The 21,356-nt window shown below is 41.7% G+C and overlaps 1 protein-coding gene across 1 annotated transcript; it reads right to left on the bottom strand.

The window, feature by feature from the left end:
* Positions 1–436: 436 nt before the first annotated feature.
* RUVBL2 (RuvB like AAA ATPase 2) lies at positions 437–17,756 on the bottom strand. Its single transcript, XM_075278582.1, has 15 exons — positions 17,633–17,756; positions 15,234–15,285; positions 14,321–14,376; positions 13,415–13,556; positions 11,378–11,507; positions 11,013–11,079; positions 10,411–10,517; positions 9,048–9,141; positions 8,548–8,671; positions 6,094–6,188; positions 5,854–5,972; positions 4,810–4,929; positions 3,499–3,628; positions 2,619–2,733; positions 437–574 (listed from the first exon to the last, which is right to left on the bottom strand). Exons 1-15 carry the CDS (start codon positions 17,645–17,647, stop codon positions 549–551), a joined length of 1,392 nt encoding a protein of 463 aa, XP_075134683.1. The 5' UTR covers positions 17,648–17,756; the 3' UTR covers positions 437–548.
* Between the last annotated feature and the right edge of the window lie 3,600 nt (positions 17,757–21,356).

Below are 21,356 nucleotides of genomic sequence, written 5' to 3'. Positions count from 1 at the left end.
TCACCAGAAAGTGACTGAGGAAATGTCCTAACAAGTTTGACAAAATATGGTCACGTTGGTTGACGATGTCTGAGACTGCTACCTAGTTGGGTACATATTAGCCTGAAAACTGACTGAAACTCAATAGAAACCCCAATTACCAACCCAAGAGCATGAAAAACCTAAAGCCTGCCATACAGTAGATTAAACCCCAGAATATGGCTGATGATCTAATGTGTATTTTTAGCTCCCACTCGAGATCAATCACTGGTAGAGGTGCCTGGAACCCGGTTACGCCTCTCTCCCCACTGAAATAAACGTATCTGTTTGGCCAAGCTGAGAATGCATTTGGGGGTGGAAGCTGTTTGCTCAGCTAATGTGCATGGCCATCTTAAAAGGCACACCATATCCAATAATGCAAGACTCCGTTATAAAAGCAAGACAGGTGACTTTTTGTTTTTGTTTAATATAAAAGGACAGGGAATGCAAATTAAGGCAAGTAACAAGAGTGAAGACTAAACCAAAGAGGGGAGGGGGTGACGACAACAAGTATATTCATCCATACAACATCAAGAGGTTTCCATTGTGTCTCCTTCTGCAGAAGTAAAAGAAAAAAAACAAAACATTATTTCAGATTTCACTTTTCTATAACTTGAACACAAAGACGACAATATTAAGCAGAAAATATAATGCAGGACCGCAAAAGTAGCATTTAAGGGTCTGGTTGTGGAGAATTTATAGTAGCAGATTTTTTCTCTGTAAGGAACCTGACTATATCTTAAAGTGGTTTTCCAATGCTAAGATATTGATGACCTATTCTCAGAATATCAAATCATTAAATGGGACTAAGCTGCCATGTGACATATGAAGATGGCATACAGGCCTATGCTATGCTGTGGAAGTGGCTCTCCGATCCCTGACCAATCTGATATTGGTAACTGATCCTACATCATCAATATTAAACTCTTGGAAAATCACTTAAATTGACTCCAAAAAATACATTAGTAGGCTAAGCTGTAGAACATCTCTTCATTACATATTTATCCAGGAATAAAAGTTTAATAAACATCAAATACCAGTCTGGTCCAATGTTGATTCTATTTCAATTAAAAGGGTTTTCCCACAAACAGATGACTGCTGCTCAGTGCTGCCATTGAAATGAATGGGAGAACCAGAGATAGCCAAAGTACAGCACTCGCCTATCTCTGGCTTTCCCACTGAAGTGAATGGAAGCGTCTAGCACCACCAGTCTCGCCCACATTCAGCCTGGAATGTGGAGCAGGAGAAAGGTCCTGCAGTCTTCTCTTTGTGGGAAAATCCCTTAAAAAATGTATCCGGTTCTTAAAAAAAACATATGGGCCAAATTGCAGGATGCATCAATACAAAACACTTCCTAATATATAGCCAGTAAAATAAAGCCAAGCAAAGGCTGCCATCAGTGTATTTGCAGATAATTTTTGGAATCCAAATAACCCTTTTAAGATGTAGATCAATGGGATTTATTTTGAATGTCTGAACTTCAAGTTACGCTAGGTTCACACCTGCGTTCATCTGTCCGTTCTGAGCTTTCCGTCTTCTGCATGCCAGAAGTCGGAAAGCTCAGACCGGGTCCGGCCGTGAGCGGCGGTGAGCGTTTTATGTTCTCCGCCGCGAAACCGGATTTTTTTTATCCGGACACAGAGTATTGCATGTCCGACTCTGTGTCCGGATTATAAAACCCGGTTTCGCGGCGGAGAGCCTAAAACACTCACCGCCGCACATCTCTCTCACCCATTCAAATGAGAGAGACTCCTGCAGGTTTCCGTCTCCTGCCTCTGTTTTAGGCAGGAAACGGATACCTCAAGTACGGAGTTCACAACGCTGATGTGAACGAGCCCTTAGAATGTAGGTGTCACTTCCAACTTTATTTTGTGGGTAAGAAGAGGGAATGTCTCATTAGGGAGATACAGTAAATAGACCTGCTAAGAATTCTGGGTGACGAATAAGCAAATAAGACTTCATTGGTGGAATAGGGCAACTAGTGCCACTTTTTGTAAGACAACTCCCTATAGATTAATGCATGATTTTAAAGAAACCTAAACCATAATCTGATAATACCCAAGCCAGAATAGCTCCTCCAAAAGTTATGACAGTCCCAACCAGAGACAGCCATTTCAAGGTCGTTGACTCTCTTCCAAAAAGTGGGCTAGCAACAAGTTTTACTTTCCCAAAGATATCTCAGTTGCATATTTCTTACCCAGACTACTTCAAAAGCATGCACTCCAGATTGGAATACAGACATCATTTTGAGTACTTGGGGTCTTGTTTGGGCAGGATGGAACACAAGGTTAACTTTCAGTGGCATAATCACAGGAAGAGATAGTGGGATTGGGGGCTAATATTATATAAGGCATTTGTTATTAAAGAAGAACTTTCATGTCCTTATGCACATGCGGTTTTATATACCACTAGAAAGTCAACAGTGCACTGAATTCAGCCCACTGTTAGCTTTCCCGTTACGCCCCCTCACAGTATAGTGCTACACACCGTACTGTCAGGAATGGCATGGCCAGCTAGGATGTTCTGAAACTGGAATATCCTTTAAGGGTTAGAGTCAGAGTTCTTAGATATTGTTTCCCACTAAATGCTCAAACACTTACTCATTTCATTGAACATGAAGGCATCCTGATATTCTTTCATGTATTGTGTCGATCGAGATTCATCAAGGAACAAAGAGTACACTCGCTTTATGTCATCCACCTGGACATCATTACCCTAAAAAAGAACCAACATCCAGGTAAAGTCAGCCTAGAAATAATCTGACACCATACTCCTGAATTATAAGCGCCTGCTGGGAAGACCTGCCCCCTACTGTTATCTGGTTGGTTACTGTACACGTCCTGCGTTTTTGCTTACAAATTGTATAGCACTATGAAACATGAAAGTGTGAGATGTCAATTATTACTAGCAGGTAAAGAATACATAGAGTATTAAACTGAGTTGTCTCTTCAGCAGACAGTGCCACATGAAGCTTAGAATTACATGATATCTGTTCAGATATATGGTTATTCAAGTCAGAGACTCCATTCTGGTTGATAAAGAGGGGAAAGGGGGGGGGGAGTTTATGAGAAAAGAACCAATTCCATTTGTCTATATGTTGTAAAAGGGCATATGGACAAGAGTTGGACTACGAGACAGCCCTTTTAAAGAGGTTATCTAGGAATGGGATACTGATGGCCTATGCGACTCCTTGCACCCTCATCAATGGGCCAAATCAAGAAGTCATGGCGCACAGTCATAAAGAGCAGCTAGGAAACTCACAATGCTGTGTCTGGAGTTCTGTGGTCCATTCAATGAGCAGATTTGTTGTGGACCACCATTATTATTGTCCTGAAAAACCCTTTAAAAATCATACAGCGCTACACCTTCTGACATCAGAAAGAATAACACAGTGATGTCATCAACAATAGTTTTACTCTGTTATGAAGGCAAATAGGTCCCAGACAGAACATAGGGTGCTAGATGTTAATTGTTTCTCACCTTCCTCTTCCTGCACACCAGGCTTGCAGCAGTGATGAGTTGTATGGAATATCTCAGAGAGGTCTCCAAACCAATTCTTGTGAGTACAGTATAAGCATCTTCACTCATGTCCACATCTTCCTCTTCACACCTGAAATAGAGTATCTATCATTACAACAATGTATGTACCACTAATACACATGTAGCATGGCCATGTTCCAACAATGGCCATGATGCAATTTTATCAAATACATTTATTGAAGATGAAATGGTCTGTATTTTTATCTAAGACTAGCTTATTCTTTGGAGTCTGTGTTAAGCCTATCCACAGCGATCAACACAGAAATGTAAAAAAAAACAAAGAAACAAACTAAAATTAAGTTAGTTATTAAAACAAATTTTTTTTATTTCAATCCCCTATTTCAGCATAGCAGCATTGCTTATTCCTTGCTAGTCTATAGGCTGCCATTCATGTCAGGCACACAACAGTAACTGGCCCAGTGGTCACATGGCATACTTACTGACATCACCAAGCAAAATGGGGTGGGCGGGAGCAACTGTTCGGCTAGACTTTGAAGAGGAGAGTATAGTTTTCATTTGTATTTTATTTTTAGAATTCTATTACCAGGCAATCATTTCAAAGGGATTGTCCCATAACAAGGATCCTATCTATACTGCTAGTTTATGTGGATACAAGACTTTTTCTAAATACATTGCTTTATCAAAACTGCTTTGTTTGGCCGCTATCTTAATTTATTCACTACATTGTTTACTTGCGTTTCCATGACCACAGGGCCTGTTCTGAGCTTATCTGCTCAGCCCCTAAGTGATGTAGCTGCCTACTCTCAGGGGGTGGGGGGGCTGAGTTCTGGGAGCAGCTGAGCTGTGTACGTCTCTGCCACAGACAAGCAACGGAGCTCCTCAGATAGGGGAGGTGAGAGCTCCGGGATTTCTGTGCTCTTATCTCCTGCTCTTCCACTTATCAGTCAGCTGATAAGGGCTGAGACAGGGAGTCCGGTACCTCTGTATGTATTACAAACTGACTCAAATCCAGCTCTGCTACATCAGCTTAATACTGTGGTAATCCATTTACAACCAATCCCTCATTTCTGACTGGAAACAGAGATAGAAGAGCAAGTGAAACCCCACCCACCAATGTGCCTAGAAAACCAGGAAATGAAGAGAGCAAACAGCCTGCAAGGGGGTGAACAAGAGTTATGGAAATACCCCTTTAAGCCACAATACCAGATATACTCCAAAAATAAGAATGGCGCCATCTCTGGAAAGTTTTTTTTTTCCTTTTCAAAACACAACAGAATCAGACTGACTTACCTGATCTTCAGGATCTGTTTTGTTTCCTTCTCATTGTATGGTGTTGTGGAGATAATCAATAACCGATCCAATAAATCAATAGGGATACCATGTGGACTCTGGTAATTTGTGCCACGGATCCTGAAGAAAAATAAATAAGCCTTTAGAATACTTGCTAAGGTACAGCAAGATTTTTGGTGAAAATGGTGAAAAAGTGTTAGGCTGGGGTCCCCTGCGGCGTAAAACTCTGGCCTTTTACTCATAGGTATAATTGAAATAGAAAGTCTGCAGAGGAACCCTCTTCAGACCTTCTGTGAAAAGTGCTGTGGGAAAACGGACATGTAAACTGTGTTGGCAGCCCCTACAAGGCACTGTGATTACTTTATGAATGGCCAAAACTGAAATAGTTGGCAGCAAAGCCCGACCACCAGGAAGAGACTTTTAGAAGGCACTGAGAGGTTCTGCTCTACAAAGGTTGTTTAACGCCCACAGAGGTGATTGGGAGGACACTATGGAAACAGAATAGCACAGCTGAGCTACATAGTTATTGTAATTCCAATGATACAGAAACAGTGTAGCTAAATGTGCTTCGCTGTTTTTGGATCTCCAACTCCTACCCCCATAATTACATTTACTGAGCACAGTGTGCTGCCTTCACCTGCTGCTGACCTAGTTCTGTGACATCTCCCACGAGAGGTAAGCAACAGGGTTTTTCTTTGTTATTTTAATGTTTGATTATCTCACCTGGGCCTCCACTTATTACACTTTGATGTCTGAAGAGACCAAGTAGTATAACAGCATTTTCAGGTCGGAGGTATTTGGTCCCAATGGAAAAAATAATTTAAAAAGGGTGTGGTTTTCAAAAAGGGTCATCAGGAAAGAAACTAGATTTGCAGCCTCCCCAGCTGTGCTCTGCTTTGGTAATCTTAGGCACTACAGAGGACCAGCATACATACTAGTAATAACTAGCTAATTCCCTTTGTGATGCAATAACACTGGGAAAATAGGAACCTACCAAAATAATAATCTAAAAGGTTAAAAGAACCGAGTCAGATAGTAACATACCTAGTGATTCCCCTGTTTGTGGCCATAATAAGAACTGGAGCCATGTCGCTTTCCAAAGCCCGATTTAAGAAAGAAAAACACTCAATATCCAACATGTGAACTTCATCAATGAACAACACCTAGCAAAGGATAAAAAAAACAAAAAACAAAACAAATGAAGACACTGAAAATCACTCAATTGAAATATGTTTATGTCACTAGGAGCGAAAGTCATAGAAGAAACAACATTTATCTTCTCACCCCTGGTATTATTTCTGCTTTTCCTTCCTCCCTCCATTCTGCCACTTTTGCATTAATCTGCTCTCGGACCTCAGATTTGATCTCCCCGGTATCACCTGCGTTAAAAGAAGAACTGTAGTTAGGATTAGCTTTTCTAAAACTACTGTGCTCAAGTTACAAAAAAAAAAATACTCTGTCTTTTTGCAGTGACTTAGAGTATGTTAGCAAGTGCAGATAAATTTCATTCACACACTTTCGCTGGGCTGGTATAAGCTTACTTAAAAGGGGGTCGTGACAGCGGTTTTGAAACTTACAAAGTGCATGACAGTAGACAGAAGAGCAGTATAAACACATACCGGTCACCTGTATTACAAAAATTACCCAGGACAGACGGTATAGTACTAAATACTGTCTGACCAAGCCCTCAGGCCTAGAACAAATGACATCCCAACTTTTCCCCAATTCACTGGTTTATCAGGGGACAAAGGCCAAAAAAACATCAACTCAATTATATAATATCTTATACAATATTCTAATCATTAACGTTGAACAATATCAATCCAATATCATCTTTATTTTACATGGCATATACTCCATTACTCAATTGAACATATGGTGATACAGTATGCATGGTTCCAGACAAGACCCCAATTTAAATGAGCAGAAAAAAAATTCATGATGAAAAAGGTGTCAGACAGATAAACGCCATACCGCTATGACATCATGCAGCTTTACACATGACCCGTGATGGATCCGAAGAAGGAAAATGAAAATGTAATGTTAAACATTAGAACTTTCTATTGGGGGTTCAATTCATCTATTCGTGATGGGGTATTGAGCACTTGTCATAAACCCAGCTATGATTTCCTTATTGTGGCTCAATTATGGTCTCTCGTGTTTTTTCGGGTATTTGTTTGCAATTGTATAGTTACGCCAGTCAGGTTATCAGCAAAGTGTGAGGGAGGGCGGCGGCTCCTTATTGAACATGCTCCCGACTACGAGATGAAAGTAAACTGCGTTTCAATCATAATTCAATTATTAGCAGCAGAAAAGCTAATATGACACCCTGTATGAAGACTTAAACAGTCACAAAAACAGACTGCCAAGAAAGACCCTGTATGTATTTCAACCTTTAACGAAAGCTCAGGTACCCTTTAATAAATTCCTCCAAGTGTAATCCGTCTTACCCAATTTGTTCAAGGCTGTGGAAGAAGGTTGGGTATACCTTCAAACCACATATTCAAACCCTCAACACCTCTTGTCGCCTCCAGCTCAAGAACATCCACCGAATCCGCTCCTTCCTCACCCCAGAAACTACCAAGATGCTCGTCCAGGCCCTCATAATCTCCCGCCTAGACTACTACAACACCCTTCTCCATGGACTCCCAGCGAACACCCTCGCCCCCCTCCAGTCCACCTTAAACTGCGCTGCCCGCTTAATCCACCTCACCCCCCGATCCTCATCGGCTGCTCCCCTCTGCCAGTCCCTCCACTGGCTACCCATAGCCCAGCGAATTGAATTCAAGCTACTAACGTTAACATACAAAGCCATCCACAACCTGGCCCCTACATATATCTCTGACCTCATCTCCCGCTACCTGCCCACACGTAACCTCAGATCCTCCAACGACCTCCTACTCCGCTCTGCTCTCATCCGCTCCTCACACAACCGTCTCCAAGATTTCTCCCGTGCATCCCCCATACTCTGGAACTCCTTACCACAACACATAAGACTGACCCCCACAATCACAGGCTTCAAAAAGGCCCTTAAGACTCACCTATTCAGGAAGGCCTACAACCTCCAATAACACAATCACTGCACCACCATCTGTACAGTCTCCCCCTCTCCTTCTGTCTCTACCCCCTTGCCTCATAGATTGTAAGCCCTCGTGGGCAGGGTCCTCTACCCCACTGTGCCAGCCGATCACTGTTAGTATGATATGTACCTGTACATTCTGTGTATTGTATGTAACCCCCAAATGTAAAGCACCATGGAATTAACGGTGCTATATAAATAAACAATAATAATAATAAATAATAATACACTGCACATCAGTAATCTACAAGGAATATAGTCTGAAAGGAGGAACTTCATAAAGGCAAGAACATTTCTATCTGTAAATTATATAGTTAAGGAGGGACTTTTGGTTTCAGCACATATATGTAAGCAGTAGGAGACAGGAGCTCTGTGGTGCAGCCAATAGACTGTCTCTCCTGCAGAACTCTATGGCAAAAATTTTAATAAATAAGGACCTCACTCAACTCTAAGGCTTCAGGTTTCATTGAGGAACGTTTGCAAATTGTAAACTGATACAGACAAGTTGTAATAAAACCCAGCAGTATCCAAAGCAGCCTGAAAATGTAAGGTGATAGTCAACTTCCATAATGGGTATATCCTGACTAATACAGAAAATGGAGACAATGTAGATAACATTATATCATCTCACATTGCAGGTAATATGGTAAAAGCCATACCTGAGAAGAGAGCAAGGAATCCCTGTGTTCTGCTATTAATCACATCAATCTCATGCAATGACACTGTATGCACCACTTCCTTGCGTTTTTGGAGTTCGCCATCAGGACACTGTACAAACTTTGTCTGAAGATAGAGGAAGGCAGAAATTAAAAGGACTGCACGAACACTTATTTATAAGATATTACCCAACTGAGGTCAGTCTTAGCCATAGCGGACAGTAGCTACATACAGTTTCTCATCACGTTTGTACATTACATCAATTACCCACTGATCTTAATGGACAGTGTGTAAAGCTTCAATTCCCCCTGCAGTGGCACTACAGCAAAACTGAACCCCTACTACTGTGGAACTCATTACCCTCAACCTACTGCAGCCCAACAATGTGGGACTCTCATCAGCTTATTATTGAGGCACCCTTACAGCAAAGATCGGAAAACCCTTCCAGTTTTTGTTATTTAGAGAAAACCTCTTAAAAAGTATGATCTTTGTATGGTTGTACCTGGGATCCCATGGCATCATAGTCCCTTGCTCTTGTGAAAGCCCGGCCCAATTTTGTGATCTTGCCTGTTGCTTTATCAATAGTTATGACATCTCTAAATAGGAAAAAAAAAAGAAAGGAAAAAGTCAAATACAATTTACTCCAATATTCCCCATGTTTTTTAAAGTGATTTGCTAGTATTGAAACAGCTCTGTAAGAATCTTTTTTCGGTTAAATTACCTCTTCAGTGCAACCTAGCCTTTGAATTATTTATACTCTACATATTGGGGTTGGCACCCTATTGAGGCCCCACTGAGTGCCAAATACTAATCATACGGCTGCACATACTGCTTACCCCTTTGGATTGTAAGGCGTGTCGCTGTAAAAACTTGTAGTGCAAATTGTTTAACTCTCATCCACCTCAATGCTACTGTACAATGAAGCTTAAATGCTACTGATGAGTCCACTGTGGCTAATATGCAGGCAGTACGTCCTGTAAGCTATATTATAATCAATATATCTCTAAAGAGACAGAGCAGGTTGAGAACTGTTCAAACAAGTCTTAGTAGTTTTTATTCTGCATTAATGCAAACAACATAGTCTCCCAGTTTTTCAATTTTCCCCTGGTGAGCATGGGATAAAGCAAGACCCTTCACAGCTAGTCATCAGCAAAGATGTCCAATGCCATCTCTCATTGTCTGCTCTTCATATTTACTAACAGGAGTTAAGGAAACAACCATGTTTAGCTGTTTTAGTAACTGTTGACCTTGTGGTCAGGAGAAAAAGCCAGGTATTGTTATCTTGGCCATGTTTAGTCAAGGTGGGAATCACCTTCCTCTAAGCATGGACCAGGCTCTGCAGACAGATTGGATAGAGTTGTCTAAACAGTGTGTTCCTCTTGTGAATCACTTTCTCTGTCACTGCAGAATGACAAACAGCAAAATCTGAAATTAGCTTTTTAGAGAAAGGAGGCTATTGCAGTTACCTCTTTGGAAAACCAGCAATGCTATTGTTGCTCCGAATCACATTTTACATATTGAGAAAAATGGTGATACCTTGGAAATGGAGGCAGAGGTGACTCTAACCTATAATCAGGCCTGGGTTATTAGGGTCAGTGCTCAGAGTTTTTTGGTACTGATTTTGAGGCTGAATACGCCTCAAAATCAGCCTCCAAGAAAAAGCCTCCCCCAACAGAGCTTTATTGGGAGGCTTTTTTTTTTTTTTTTTAATTTCAGGCGGATTTAGTGTCAAAATCAGCGCCAAAAAACTGCGTGCACTAACCCTTATGCTGGTTTCTGGTGACAGACTCTCATTTGACACCCTAAGACATCTAAAATCGAAAACTAAACATCATTCAACATTTACTTCTTGAAATATAACTTACCCAGCCTGGACCTTTTCCTTGGTCAGTGATTCGATCATCTTTGTACCCAAGTCATAAATAGTTTCCATCTCTGTTGTTTTCAAGGTCAGTTTACCCACTTTGGCACCCTTTAAGTGAAAATAATAAAATGTCTGAATAAAAGGTAAAATTATATAGCATGGTGTACTTTCTGCACTTTTTTTTCGATTAGGAGCATTTCCCTTTGTATACACCAGGATTTTTAACAACAAAATGCGAACAGAGCCTTGGAGGCACATATTGTATCTAGAACATAATAGCGGATTTTATTAAGGTTGGCACTGGAGGCAGATGCACCAGAAACAATAACCTCTAGGCCAGGGATTGATGTAGTTTTCACAAACGTACGCCACTTTTCTAGCTCGAGGTATAGACAATCTCACGATCCACCCAGTATGCCTTGACGCCAACCACTTCTCTCAAAAGTGGAGTATTTCTGATGCAAGCAGGCAGAAGACTAGCTTGACAAAATTAATAAATTTCCACCACCAAATGCAATTTCCTTTCTATTTACTGATTACCAATGTACTCCTAGTCCAAACACAACCAACCTATGAAAAAACCATAAAAGTAAAAAGACTCACTGTTCCTGTTGCTGGTCTGTCAATCTGAACCTCTACAACTTCTCCTTCAATTATTTCAGTCTCCTCCCTAGGTAAAAACATCAGAATTCAAGACATTTAGTATGGCATAAAAGGACAAAGAACAGAATGATATCTAAAATGTATCAGCAAGTTCTCCAGGAGAACCAGGAAAACTGCTGAAATACTGAACACATCTATAAACATGGCCAAGAAATACCTAAGGATTGGAGCTGCTGCATAAATAGTCATCCAATAATTTACTTGGCTTGCAATTGTGCAATTGCATTTAATACATGGCCAATTGCCTCCATGTGGGCTCTCCTTATAAATCCCCTCAACACAATGTGACCTGTTGTGCAACTTACTTTATTCTGACTCCAATAGAGCGACGGAAAGCCTGCGTCAAAGCCTCTGTTTTGCTCATTTCCAATGAGAAGACCTCGCTGCCAGCGATAGCAGTGAATGGAGTGTCTAAACCCAGTGCTTGAGCCATACCTGTGTAAAATCAAGGACATTCGTTCATAACCAGACTAAAAAGACTAAGGCACTTCATTCACACACATGTATTTTCTACTGGATGTGAGGTGTCAGTGGTTCAGCTATTTTTCAAAATTATATACTATGTATTTAGTTTGATTACTGAAAACTGGACAAGAGAGTGTTTTTTTTAATTTTTAAACAGACCTATTGACTTTAATGGAAGTCTCTGATCAGTAAAATTGACCCCAATAGAGCAAGGCTAAATTTTCATTTTTTACAGACGCTGTAAATAAAAAATGTGCATGTAAATAACTGCATTGTAAGTACCGTATTTTACAGACTATAAGGCGCACTGGACTATAAGCCGCATTGCCCATGAGCGCCTTATAGTCTGTCTCGGTTCATATATAAGGCGCACCGGACTATAAGCCGCAGTCCGGTGCGCATTATATGTTCTTGAAAGCGGTGGCAGGCAGACTTTGCCAGCGGCCGCTTAACCCCCCGCGTGCTAGCCGCTTCTATTGGAAGCGCTCGGCAGGCGAGGAGGGGCTCTATCAGCAAAATCATGCTGATAGAGCCCAACCGTAATGTTGTGAAACTTACCGAGCGGTGCAGGGTGGGCGGGCATTCAGGCCTCCTCTTCCTCCGATGTTCCGTCCTCCTCCGCCGCTCGCTGATAATGGCCTGGGCGCATGCGCAGTAGTAGAAGCATTATGATATTGCGCATGCGCACAGGCCATTAGTTCGCGAGCGCCGGAGGAAGTGGTCAGGACATCGGAGGAAGAGGAGGCCTGAATGCCCGCCCGCCCTGCACCGCTCGGTAAGTTTCACGTTCTGTTTCAGCGTGACAGCAGGGCTGCCGGACACTTCCTATTCATTTCTATGGGAGCCGGCATGCGAGCGCTCCCCATAGAAATGAATGGACTGCTTTTTTCCATTCATTTCTATGGGGAGCGCTCGCATGCCGGCTCCCATAGAAATGAATGGGAAGTGTCTGTCCATTCATTTCTATGGGGAGCGCTCGCATGCCGGCTCCTATAGAAATGAATAGGAAGTGTCCGGCAGCCCTGCTGTAACGCCGGCGTGTACTGCTGTGATACACGCCGGCGTTCCATAGTGTGAATGCACCCTTACGGTGCCTTTTATGTATGTATGGAAGCGGCACGCAGACTTTGCCGCCGCTTCCATCCATATATAAGGCGCACTGGACTATAAGCCGCACTTACGATTTCTGAGGAAATCGTAGGTTTTTATGTGCGCCTTATAGTCCGGAAAATACGGTAATGTATTCCATTAAATAGGTGAGAATATGGCCTATCTGGATGAAACTAGACCTAGCTCAGGATTTACTTATTAAATTCTGCATCTGAAACAACTTCTTCATACAAGTAGAAATTAATATAAAGGACAACATATAGGCTCCATTCACATCTGTGTTAGACCTCTGTCAGATTTTTCATTATATTTTTTTCGGTATTTTTCAACAAAAGATATTTAACAGCTAGTCACAATGCAAGTAGCAAGTGATCCCCATGATCACCAGAATGGGGTCCCTCAGTTTTCTACACCCTGCACGACTGTAGTAAGGAGCTTTCAACTGATAGGCAACTGGGAACGCTCGCTGCTGTGTCATTCAAAGTCTATGCAGCCGACAAAAGGAGATGAAGCTGCATAACATCCAACTCAGAAAGCTTTATAATAGCATCTATGGAAAATATAGCATCGTCGGCATATCTTATACACCTGTTAGCAAAGCTGATGACTAAAATGGCCACAAATTACAAGTCAAAATTAGATAATTCTGACAATGTTACATATGAGTGATTCTATCATAGATAAAAAGCAGGTCTGTAAACTAGTGCCTTAAATTTAGAAATTTGCACCATAACTTAATGCAGTGATATAATGAATAAGTCCATTACCCATGGCAATAGCAGTCTTTCCTGTTCCCGGCTGTCCGGCTATTAATACAGCGCGTCCTGCAATCTTTCCCTCTTTGATCATTTCTAAAATGACACCAGCTGCTCGGCGAGCTGCCAACTGGCCCACCATGCCTTGCGATACCTGTAGATAGATAGATAGATAGATAGGAGTATATATTACAGAAAAAGGAATGATTCACATTCATTTTTACCACATAAAGGGACTTGCCACTTTCTTTGCCTTAAAATTAAAACTTGTATCACTTCCTCATAAGTCACACTTCCCTTATCTGATCTGTAACGTGCTGTAGGATGGAAAAGCATGTACTGTAAACAGCAGTGACTCTGTGCTGCAGGTAGGATAGGATATGTACACCTTTAAGAGCTCTATTCTGTGATTAAATCACCTTATCAGACATCTCAATCTAGCTATAGAATGAATTTTGCCCTGGTATGACAGGTCTCCAAGTACTACCCACTGATCATGAAAGGGGCATGTATTGAAAGGCATCTGCAATGATGATCACTCATATGGATTATTCTTCTACAGACATCGTACATGTCCATCGCTTCAAATGTACTTCATCGACTATCTTTGCAGTTAGCGAATTATAAACAAATCAATGTAAGTGGTTGGCGCTTCATTGTTTTATTAATCTGACAACAACCAATGCATAGTCTCCAAAGTCTGATGAGGAGTTGTACAGCACAACTTTAAGGGGAGACAACCACCTTATATAGGGCATCCAAAGTTAAATGAGGCACACACTGATACGGATCCACTGAACGCACTTCTATGGGCAAGCTATAATGGCACAGTTCTAAACAGAGCTGGAACATAGCCATGTGCAAGTTAAAAAGAGGCATTTTAATATTGTATTTAAAGGTTCTAGAATTATGCAATACCTGTCGAGGTTCAAGAGCATCATCAAGTCCAAGTCCTCGGATGTGGGAATGAGCACCTACGAATCAGGAGAACAGTTGTACATTATAGTCTTAAAGTACATTAAATTTGCTTCCATATACTGTGCACAAATACAAATAGCATACAAAGGGAATCTGCTGTCCTGGGCAGATGTGACCTATACAGTGAGATAATCGATGCCCAAATAAATCTAAATTTGTCTTGACCATTCATCTTTGGAAATGTTTTTGCCCAAGCACCCAACCACAGAGGTAAAGCTTTCTTCAGTGCACTTCAAAAGAGAACGAGATGAATTCTGGTCTCTTTGTTTTTAGAGATACCAAACATATGTAGATTGTTTGTTGTCTTTGGACTTCACATTACTTATTGTTATTCAGAAAGTCCTGGTGTTCAAATCCCACCAAAAGCAAAAAACCATCTGCAAGGAGTTTGTATGTTCCCCCCGTGTTTGCATGGATTTCCATCCCATATTTCAAAGATATACTGATAGGGAAAAATGTACATCGTGAGCTCTATGTGGGGCTCACAATCTACATTAAAAAAAAACAAAAAAAACTATAAAGCAAATAATATTCAGTATCTTTTTTGCTTTATTTCTAGCTATGCAATAAACATGAGAGTGATATCCAGGACCACTAACTAGACTGCAGATGAATACCAAGCAGCCTGCAGTATGTTAGAGTTTGGTGTTGTCAGGGACAGTCTTTGCTACTATGGATACTGTCTGCTGGTTGTGATCATGTTTCCAAGAAACAACTCAAGACTTTGCATTACAATACTGCACCAAGACCAACTGTTCTACATTACAGAAGTCACATTGCAAACAACAAAGTCACCAATCCATGGCTTCATCTACAGCAAGTCCAGAGGAAATAAAAATTGCTAAATACTTACCAATTCTCTCAATCCTGGTGACATCTCGGACTTCAGGCACCTTGGTGGTTGTCTGAAAGCACATAGTAATAACAATGACAACATTAAACCACATACAAGACAATTGTATATGATGCTATAGGTATACATGCCAAAAAACAACTTTGTGGAGAGTAAGGTGGGCCTGACAAGAGTTTTTTAAATGCAGATTTCAATGCTGAACAGACCCTACAGAAAGGAGATAACGTGTGCAGAACTGTCAGACTCCATAGCAAAAATACACATGACATTATTTTAACTTGCATTATATACCATGTGGATACCCTAAAAACAAGTGTAAAGTAATAGTGGATCAGTTGTTGTTTACTAGAACAAACCTTACTGCTGTTCTCATTTGCAAACTACTATAGAACACTAAGAACTGTAATCTGATTGACCACTGTAGACATCTTCTCTTAGTATATACATATTTAGATCACCCTGGTTTATATAGAGCCATGGTATTCACAATGTGTCTCTAAAGCTGCTGCAGAAGGAGAATTTCTTCCATGCTGAGACCTCTACAATAGCTATTTCTCCATTAAACTCAATGGGTTTCCACAGAAACCCTTAAAATTACTTCTCATACAAATTGTCCCATCAGACGTATCAACGTATGAATAGATAGCTTACACAACAACATAGCATCTTGCTCTAGACATTCAGATGTTGATGTGCAGTGTGTGCTCTATAAGGCAAGGGCTACTCAGTAACTTTAGCTTTGACAAGTCATGTGGCTAAAGCGTTCTGGGTAGTTGCTGTACATTTATCACAAGTAACAAAAGGGAATGTGGCCAAGTAGTGGGATGTTTTCGGCATACATTTAGCAGGTTCAAAATAATAATAAAAAGTATCTGCTGTGCTGTGTTTTAATCAGACATTAAAGTGTGTTACTCTTCTGTTAGAATTTCTAAGTTTTTTTAAAAAAAAATTCACACAGAACCCAATGAAATGAAGTCCATTTAAAGGCTGATTTCTCCTTCTCAGGAAGTGACATGTCCACTGGTCACATGGCAATGCTGTAGCTCAGTCCCATTCATTTTAATGAGACAGTAGCAGTACCCTAAGGTCACTTCCTTAGATGAAGAAAACAGCAATGTTTTGTGCACAACAGATTCCAAAATACTTAAAGAGGACCTTTCACCACTTGGGGCACATGCGGTTTTATTTACCGCTAGAAAACCGACAGTGTGCTGAATTCAGAGCTCTATCGGCTTTCATGATCTGTGCCCCTGGTGAAGCGCTATCGGTGCCGGTACCATAGCTCTTCACTGTGAGAAGGGCATTTCTGACAGTCAGGAACGTCCCTCCTCACAGTAGTGTCTATAGCGCTGTATAGTATAGTACTCGTCCATAGATGAGTACCTCTTACAGTACAGTGCTATAGACGATGCTTTGAGGAAGGGCGTTACAGACAGGACACGCCCTTCTGACAGTGAACAGCTACGGTACCAGCACCGATACCTCTTCACGGGGGGCACAGAAAAGAAAAGCTGATAAGTGCGCTGAATTCAGCGCACTGTCTGCTTTCTAGCGGTGTATTACACCGCATGTGCCCCAGATGATGAAAGGTCCTCTTTAAGGGGTCTATATTTCATTCTGATCCTGAGCTAGCAGTATATTCCATAACCACAAGTGAAGTCTTTAGAGCACTCCCCAGCAGTCCTGACTGTCCAGTGTCTGCTCAGATCTTTCTATGGTGATCTGTATTCTGGAACAATTAACAGATAGACCAGATAGTGTAAAATAATCTTATGTAGGGGAAACAACAACTGCATTAGTCCAGGTCCACATGTGGCAGAACTGCTGTCTGGTGGCTTTTCAAATTCCAGGACAGGTCACAAAAAGGAAATCCACAACATAAGTATTACTATGAAGATTAATGGTGGAGTTTTGCAGCAGATTCCATGCTGCTCATGCATGTGCTGAGAGGTAACACATGCAGACTGTGCGCTTCCTGTGGCCTTACCCCTGCAGGTTAGCTAAACGGTTAGGGGCGTGTCTGTCAGCTGTTTCCATGGGTAACCAGCAGTATTGTAACTGCAGCTGGGGATTAGAATACAGGCTACAACCCAGGGACACTGCCAGCTCAGCAATACACTGTACACACATAGACTATGAGAATAAAACCTCATAGTTCCCTCCATAGTAGTCAATGGAAATAGCGTGTGCTCGTCATTTCCCACTGATCTCTATAGAGAATGACTGCACTAGCACCAGCAGCACATCTACAGGCTGACTGCCACATGAGCCGGTATAATGCGCCATCCCCGCACACATGCGGCCGCTCACTGCTGGCTACACCGCTACTGACCACATATATAGCACGTCTAACAACCAGTGGGATTTCACCATTACACGGCCCTATTTCAATGTCTTACCGCCATGGTTGCCATGCTGCCGCTTCACTCCACTACACAACCGCCAGGGACACGAATGGTGCAACTGAGAGACCGTTCCGGGTGGGAAACAAACTCCAGACTAAACGTTCCGCGTGGATACGCCCACTATGGGAGGAGCCATGTAACCGCCGCGAGAGAGTTCTGTAGAGGGATATTGGCGAGAGCAAGGGTCGCTGTGTCGCCATGGAGATGCAGAGAAAGTCGCTGTGTAGTCCATATGGTGTGTGACATATATATATATATATATATATATATATATATATATATATATATATATATACATATATATATATATATATATACATATATACATATATATATATATATATATATATGTACACACATACAGGGGCAGATTCTAAGCAATGCATAATGGGTCATATACCGAGGCTGCTCCATTCTAATCTGCCAATACAGAGCATGGGAGTGTGCTGGAGGGGAGCTGAGGGAGATAAAGCTCACCACAGGCTAAACCTGAATAAGGCTATATACACATCTGTGTGCCTATGCTACCAAAATCATGGACAAAATGGCACGACGTGCAGCAAAAACACTGCTTACCAAAACCCAACAAACCACCTTATAGTTCATGGAGGCTATTGGCACTGTTGATGCCCCTCATATCACTGATGTGGCTGTGCCAATTTCTTCTAAGGCCCGGTTCACATATGTTTTCAGATCATTATGAAATATGCAGAGAGAAAAGTCCTGGAAGCAGCACTATCGTCTCCCCATTTTTTGTGAGGAACCCACACGGACCTCATTATAGTCTATGGGGTCTGCGGGTTTCCTAAGGTAACCGCTTTTTTATGCAGATTAGGTGTCCCCAAGCAGACTTCCCAAATGGAAACCCATGTGCAGATGTGAACGGACCGTAGTTATTCTGTAGAACAGAGGGCAGGCTACATTTTCAAACATTATATGGCGTTCCAACATATAACCAAGTGATGCTGGTTTCACACCAGCGTTCGGGTCTCCATTATCAGGTTTCCGTCTTCTGCATGCAGAAGACGGAAACCTGTCATGCTGAGTCTAGCTGTGAGCGCTGGACACGGCAAAACCGTTTTTTTTAAAACCGTACAGAGTACTGCATGTCCGACTCTGTGTCCAGTTAAAAAAAAAAACGGTTTTGCCGCGGAGAGCATAAAACGCTCACGGCCGGACACTTTTCAAACCCATTCAAATGAATGGGTTTGAAAGATGCCTGTAGGTTTCCGTCTCTTGCCTTGTTTTGTGCAGGAAACGGAAACCTGTATGAACGGAGTCCCGGGCGCAGATGTGAACAAGCCCTGAGCATGCTGTTGAGGGACAGAGTCATATAACCTCATATATCAGTGTATATCAATTTATGGGTCAGATTCAAACCCACTATATATTTAAGCCCAGTGAGGTTATACAGTAAAAATACCAAAACCACATAACATAATAAAAAATGCAATTTTATTCAATTAATGTAATATACAAAATACAAGAAACAAACATATAGGACTAATGTTCAATACTGTATGTATAAAGGACGGTCCTGCACAAACTAGCATCCAAAGAAAGTATCATCTATAGATCATAAATCAGGGCAGACAAATACACAATGTTATGCATCATCCAAAAGGATAAATGGCCGGCTATAAGGGGAAGGACAAAACTTTCTAATCCCTATATGTCAGCATTAGATGGTCTATCATGGATATGAAGTATGGTAAGTAACCAGTGACAACTATCAGGTATACCCCAAACTAGTGTCTATAAGGTCCCTGACCTAGAGAGTATATGACATATCCATATACCATGAAAAGTGAAATTTAAACCACATAATGCCGGCACAGAGATAAAAATCAAGCCTTACCCATAATGTGATGCAGTTAAGTGATGAGGATGGCTACATTCGGACCGCCCACCCAACGCGTTCAGCACGCTACAAGCCTTCTTCCGGGAACAAGTTGGCATAAGAGGGGGCACAAGCTGCCCCCATCACTATTCCCTGGAGCTGTAGGTAGAAGGACCCTCTTATGCCAACTTGTTCCTGGGGCTGTGGGAAAGGGACCTTCTCCCAGATGATCGGGACTTGTTGAAGTGCCGCGTTCAATCTTGGATGCAGTACATCGACGACATTCTGATTGTCTGTGAGGGCACGGAGGATCAGTTGAAGTTTTTTTTGGATAATTTAAATCAGAATAACTTTAATATACAGCTTACCTACAAATGCCACAGTTCTAAAAACGATTTTCTGGATGTTAATCTCATCCGTGACCTTCAACATCATTTACAAACAGAGGTACATAGAAAAGAGACATCTGTTAACTCTCTTTTGTTGGCATCCTCGTCCCATCCATCTCACATTATTAGAGCTATCCCGACATGTATTTTTTGCTGTCCGCTTGAAAAGTCGGACATCTTTGGGAACGGACAGTTAAGGACAGGCATGGACTGTAAAAGAATGCACCCGATGTCCATTTAAATCAATGCAGAATGTCACGGACACAGCTAGTGTCTGATGCTAATGTCCGCACAAGATTTTGCACAGACATTAGCAGCGGACACTAGCTGTCGGACACCGACGGTAGTGTGAACGCTCCCTAAAAGGTTTATCCAAAGCTAGAGCGCTGTGCAATAAATGGATAACAGCATCCTTCAAGTTAAAAGTTAACTTTTAATCCATAAATTTAAAATTTAAATTTATGGATTAAAAGTTAAATTTTAGAAGCCGGGCTGTGGATACGTATTTCTTTTTCGTTACATATTACCCAGCTCCGTTGAGTCCCGGAGCACGAATCGCACCCCCCCCCCCCCCCCGAAGTCTTCCCAGGTGTATATGGTGAGTGGCAACTGATTTTTCTACTTTAAACACCTTCATGACCTGTGAAGTCAGAGCAGTGAGACGGTAATTATTCATATCTCAGGCTCCTTTTTTTGCCCACAGGGTTCAGCCAGGATGTCTTCTATAACATAGGAATATGCTGTACAACTATATTCAGATTAAACAAATACAATAACAACTCATACAGTTAAAGGGGCTCTATCAGCAAAATCATTCTGATAGAGCCCCACATATGCGTGCATAGCCTTTAAAAAGGTAACATAATACACATAATACATACATAATAATATATGTGGGGCTCTATCAGCATGATTTTGCTGATAGAGCCCGTTTAAGCAACACAACTCCATTCCCACGGAGTAACGCACTGCGCATTCAGACACGTATACATGTGTCAGAGTGTGAGTGCTCAAAACAGATCCCATTCACTTCAATGTGTGCCGGCTCACGGGCGCTACACATTGAAATCAATGGGAGGCTTTTTAACCCATTGATTTCACTGTGTAGCGTGCGTGAGCCGGCACCCATTGAAGTGAATGGGATCTGTTTTGAGCGCTCACACTCTCATGCATACGTGTCTGAATGTGCGGCGCTTTACTCCTTGAGAACGGAGTCTTAGACTCTGAAAAAAAAATAATCTTGCTCTGCCGACTTACAAAGCCTCACTTCACCCACCAGTATCGACAAGCTCCAGTTGCAACCGTCTTCACCGACCCCCTGTCCCAAAGCAGCACTACAAAACCTACTGAAAAATCTGTTCAACCTCTCTGCATATTCCTTGTCACCTTGTAACAGTTTTAAAATCAGTTATGGTTTTCATGCATGACCATACATCCTTCATATCATTCATAGTTATACACTAATCTAAAGCAGCCCTGACTATAGTCA

Source organism: Leptodactylus fuscus, chromosome 6, assembly GCF_031893055.1.
Source record: "Leptodactylus fuscus isolate aLepFus1 chromosome 6, aLepFus1.hap2, whole genome shotgun sequence".
NCBI lineage: Eukaryota > Metazoa > Chordata > Amphibia > Anura > Leptodactylidae > Leptodactylus > Leptodactylus fuscus.
This window is presented reverse-complemented; position numbering and strand designations above follow the sequence as displayed.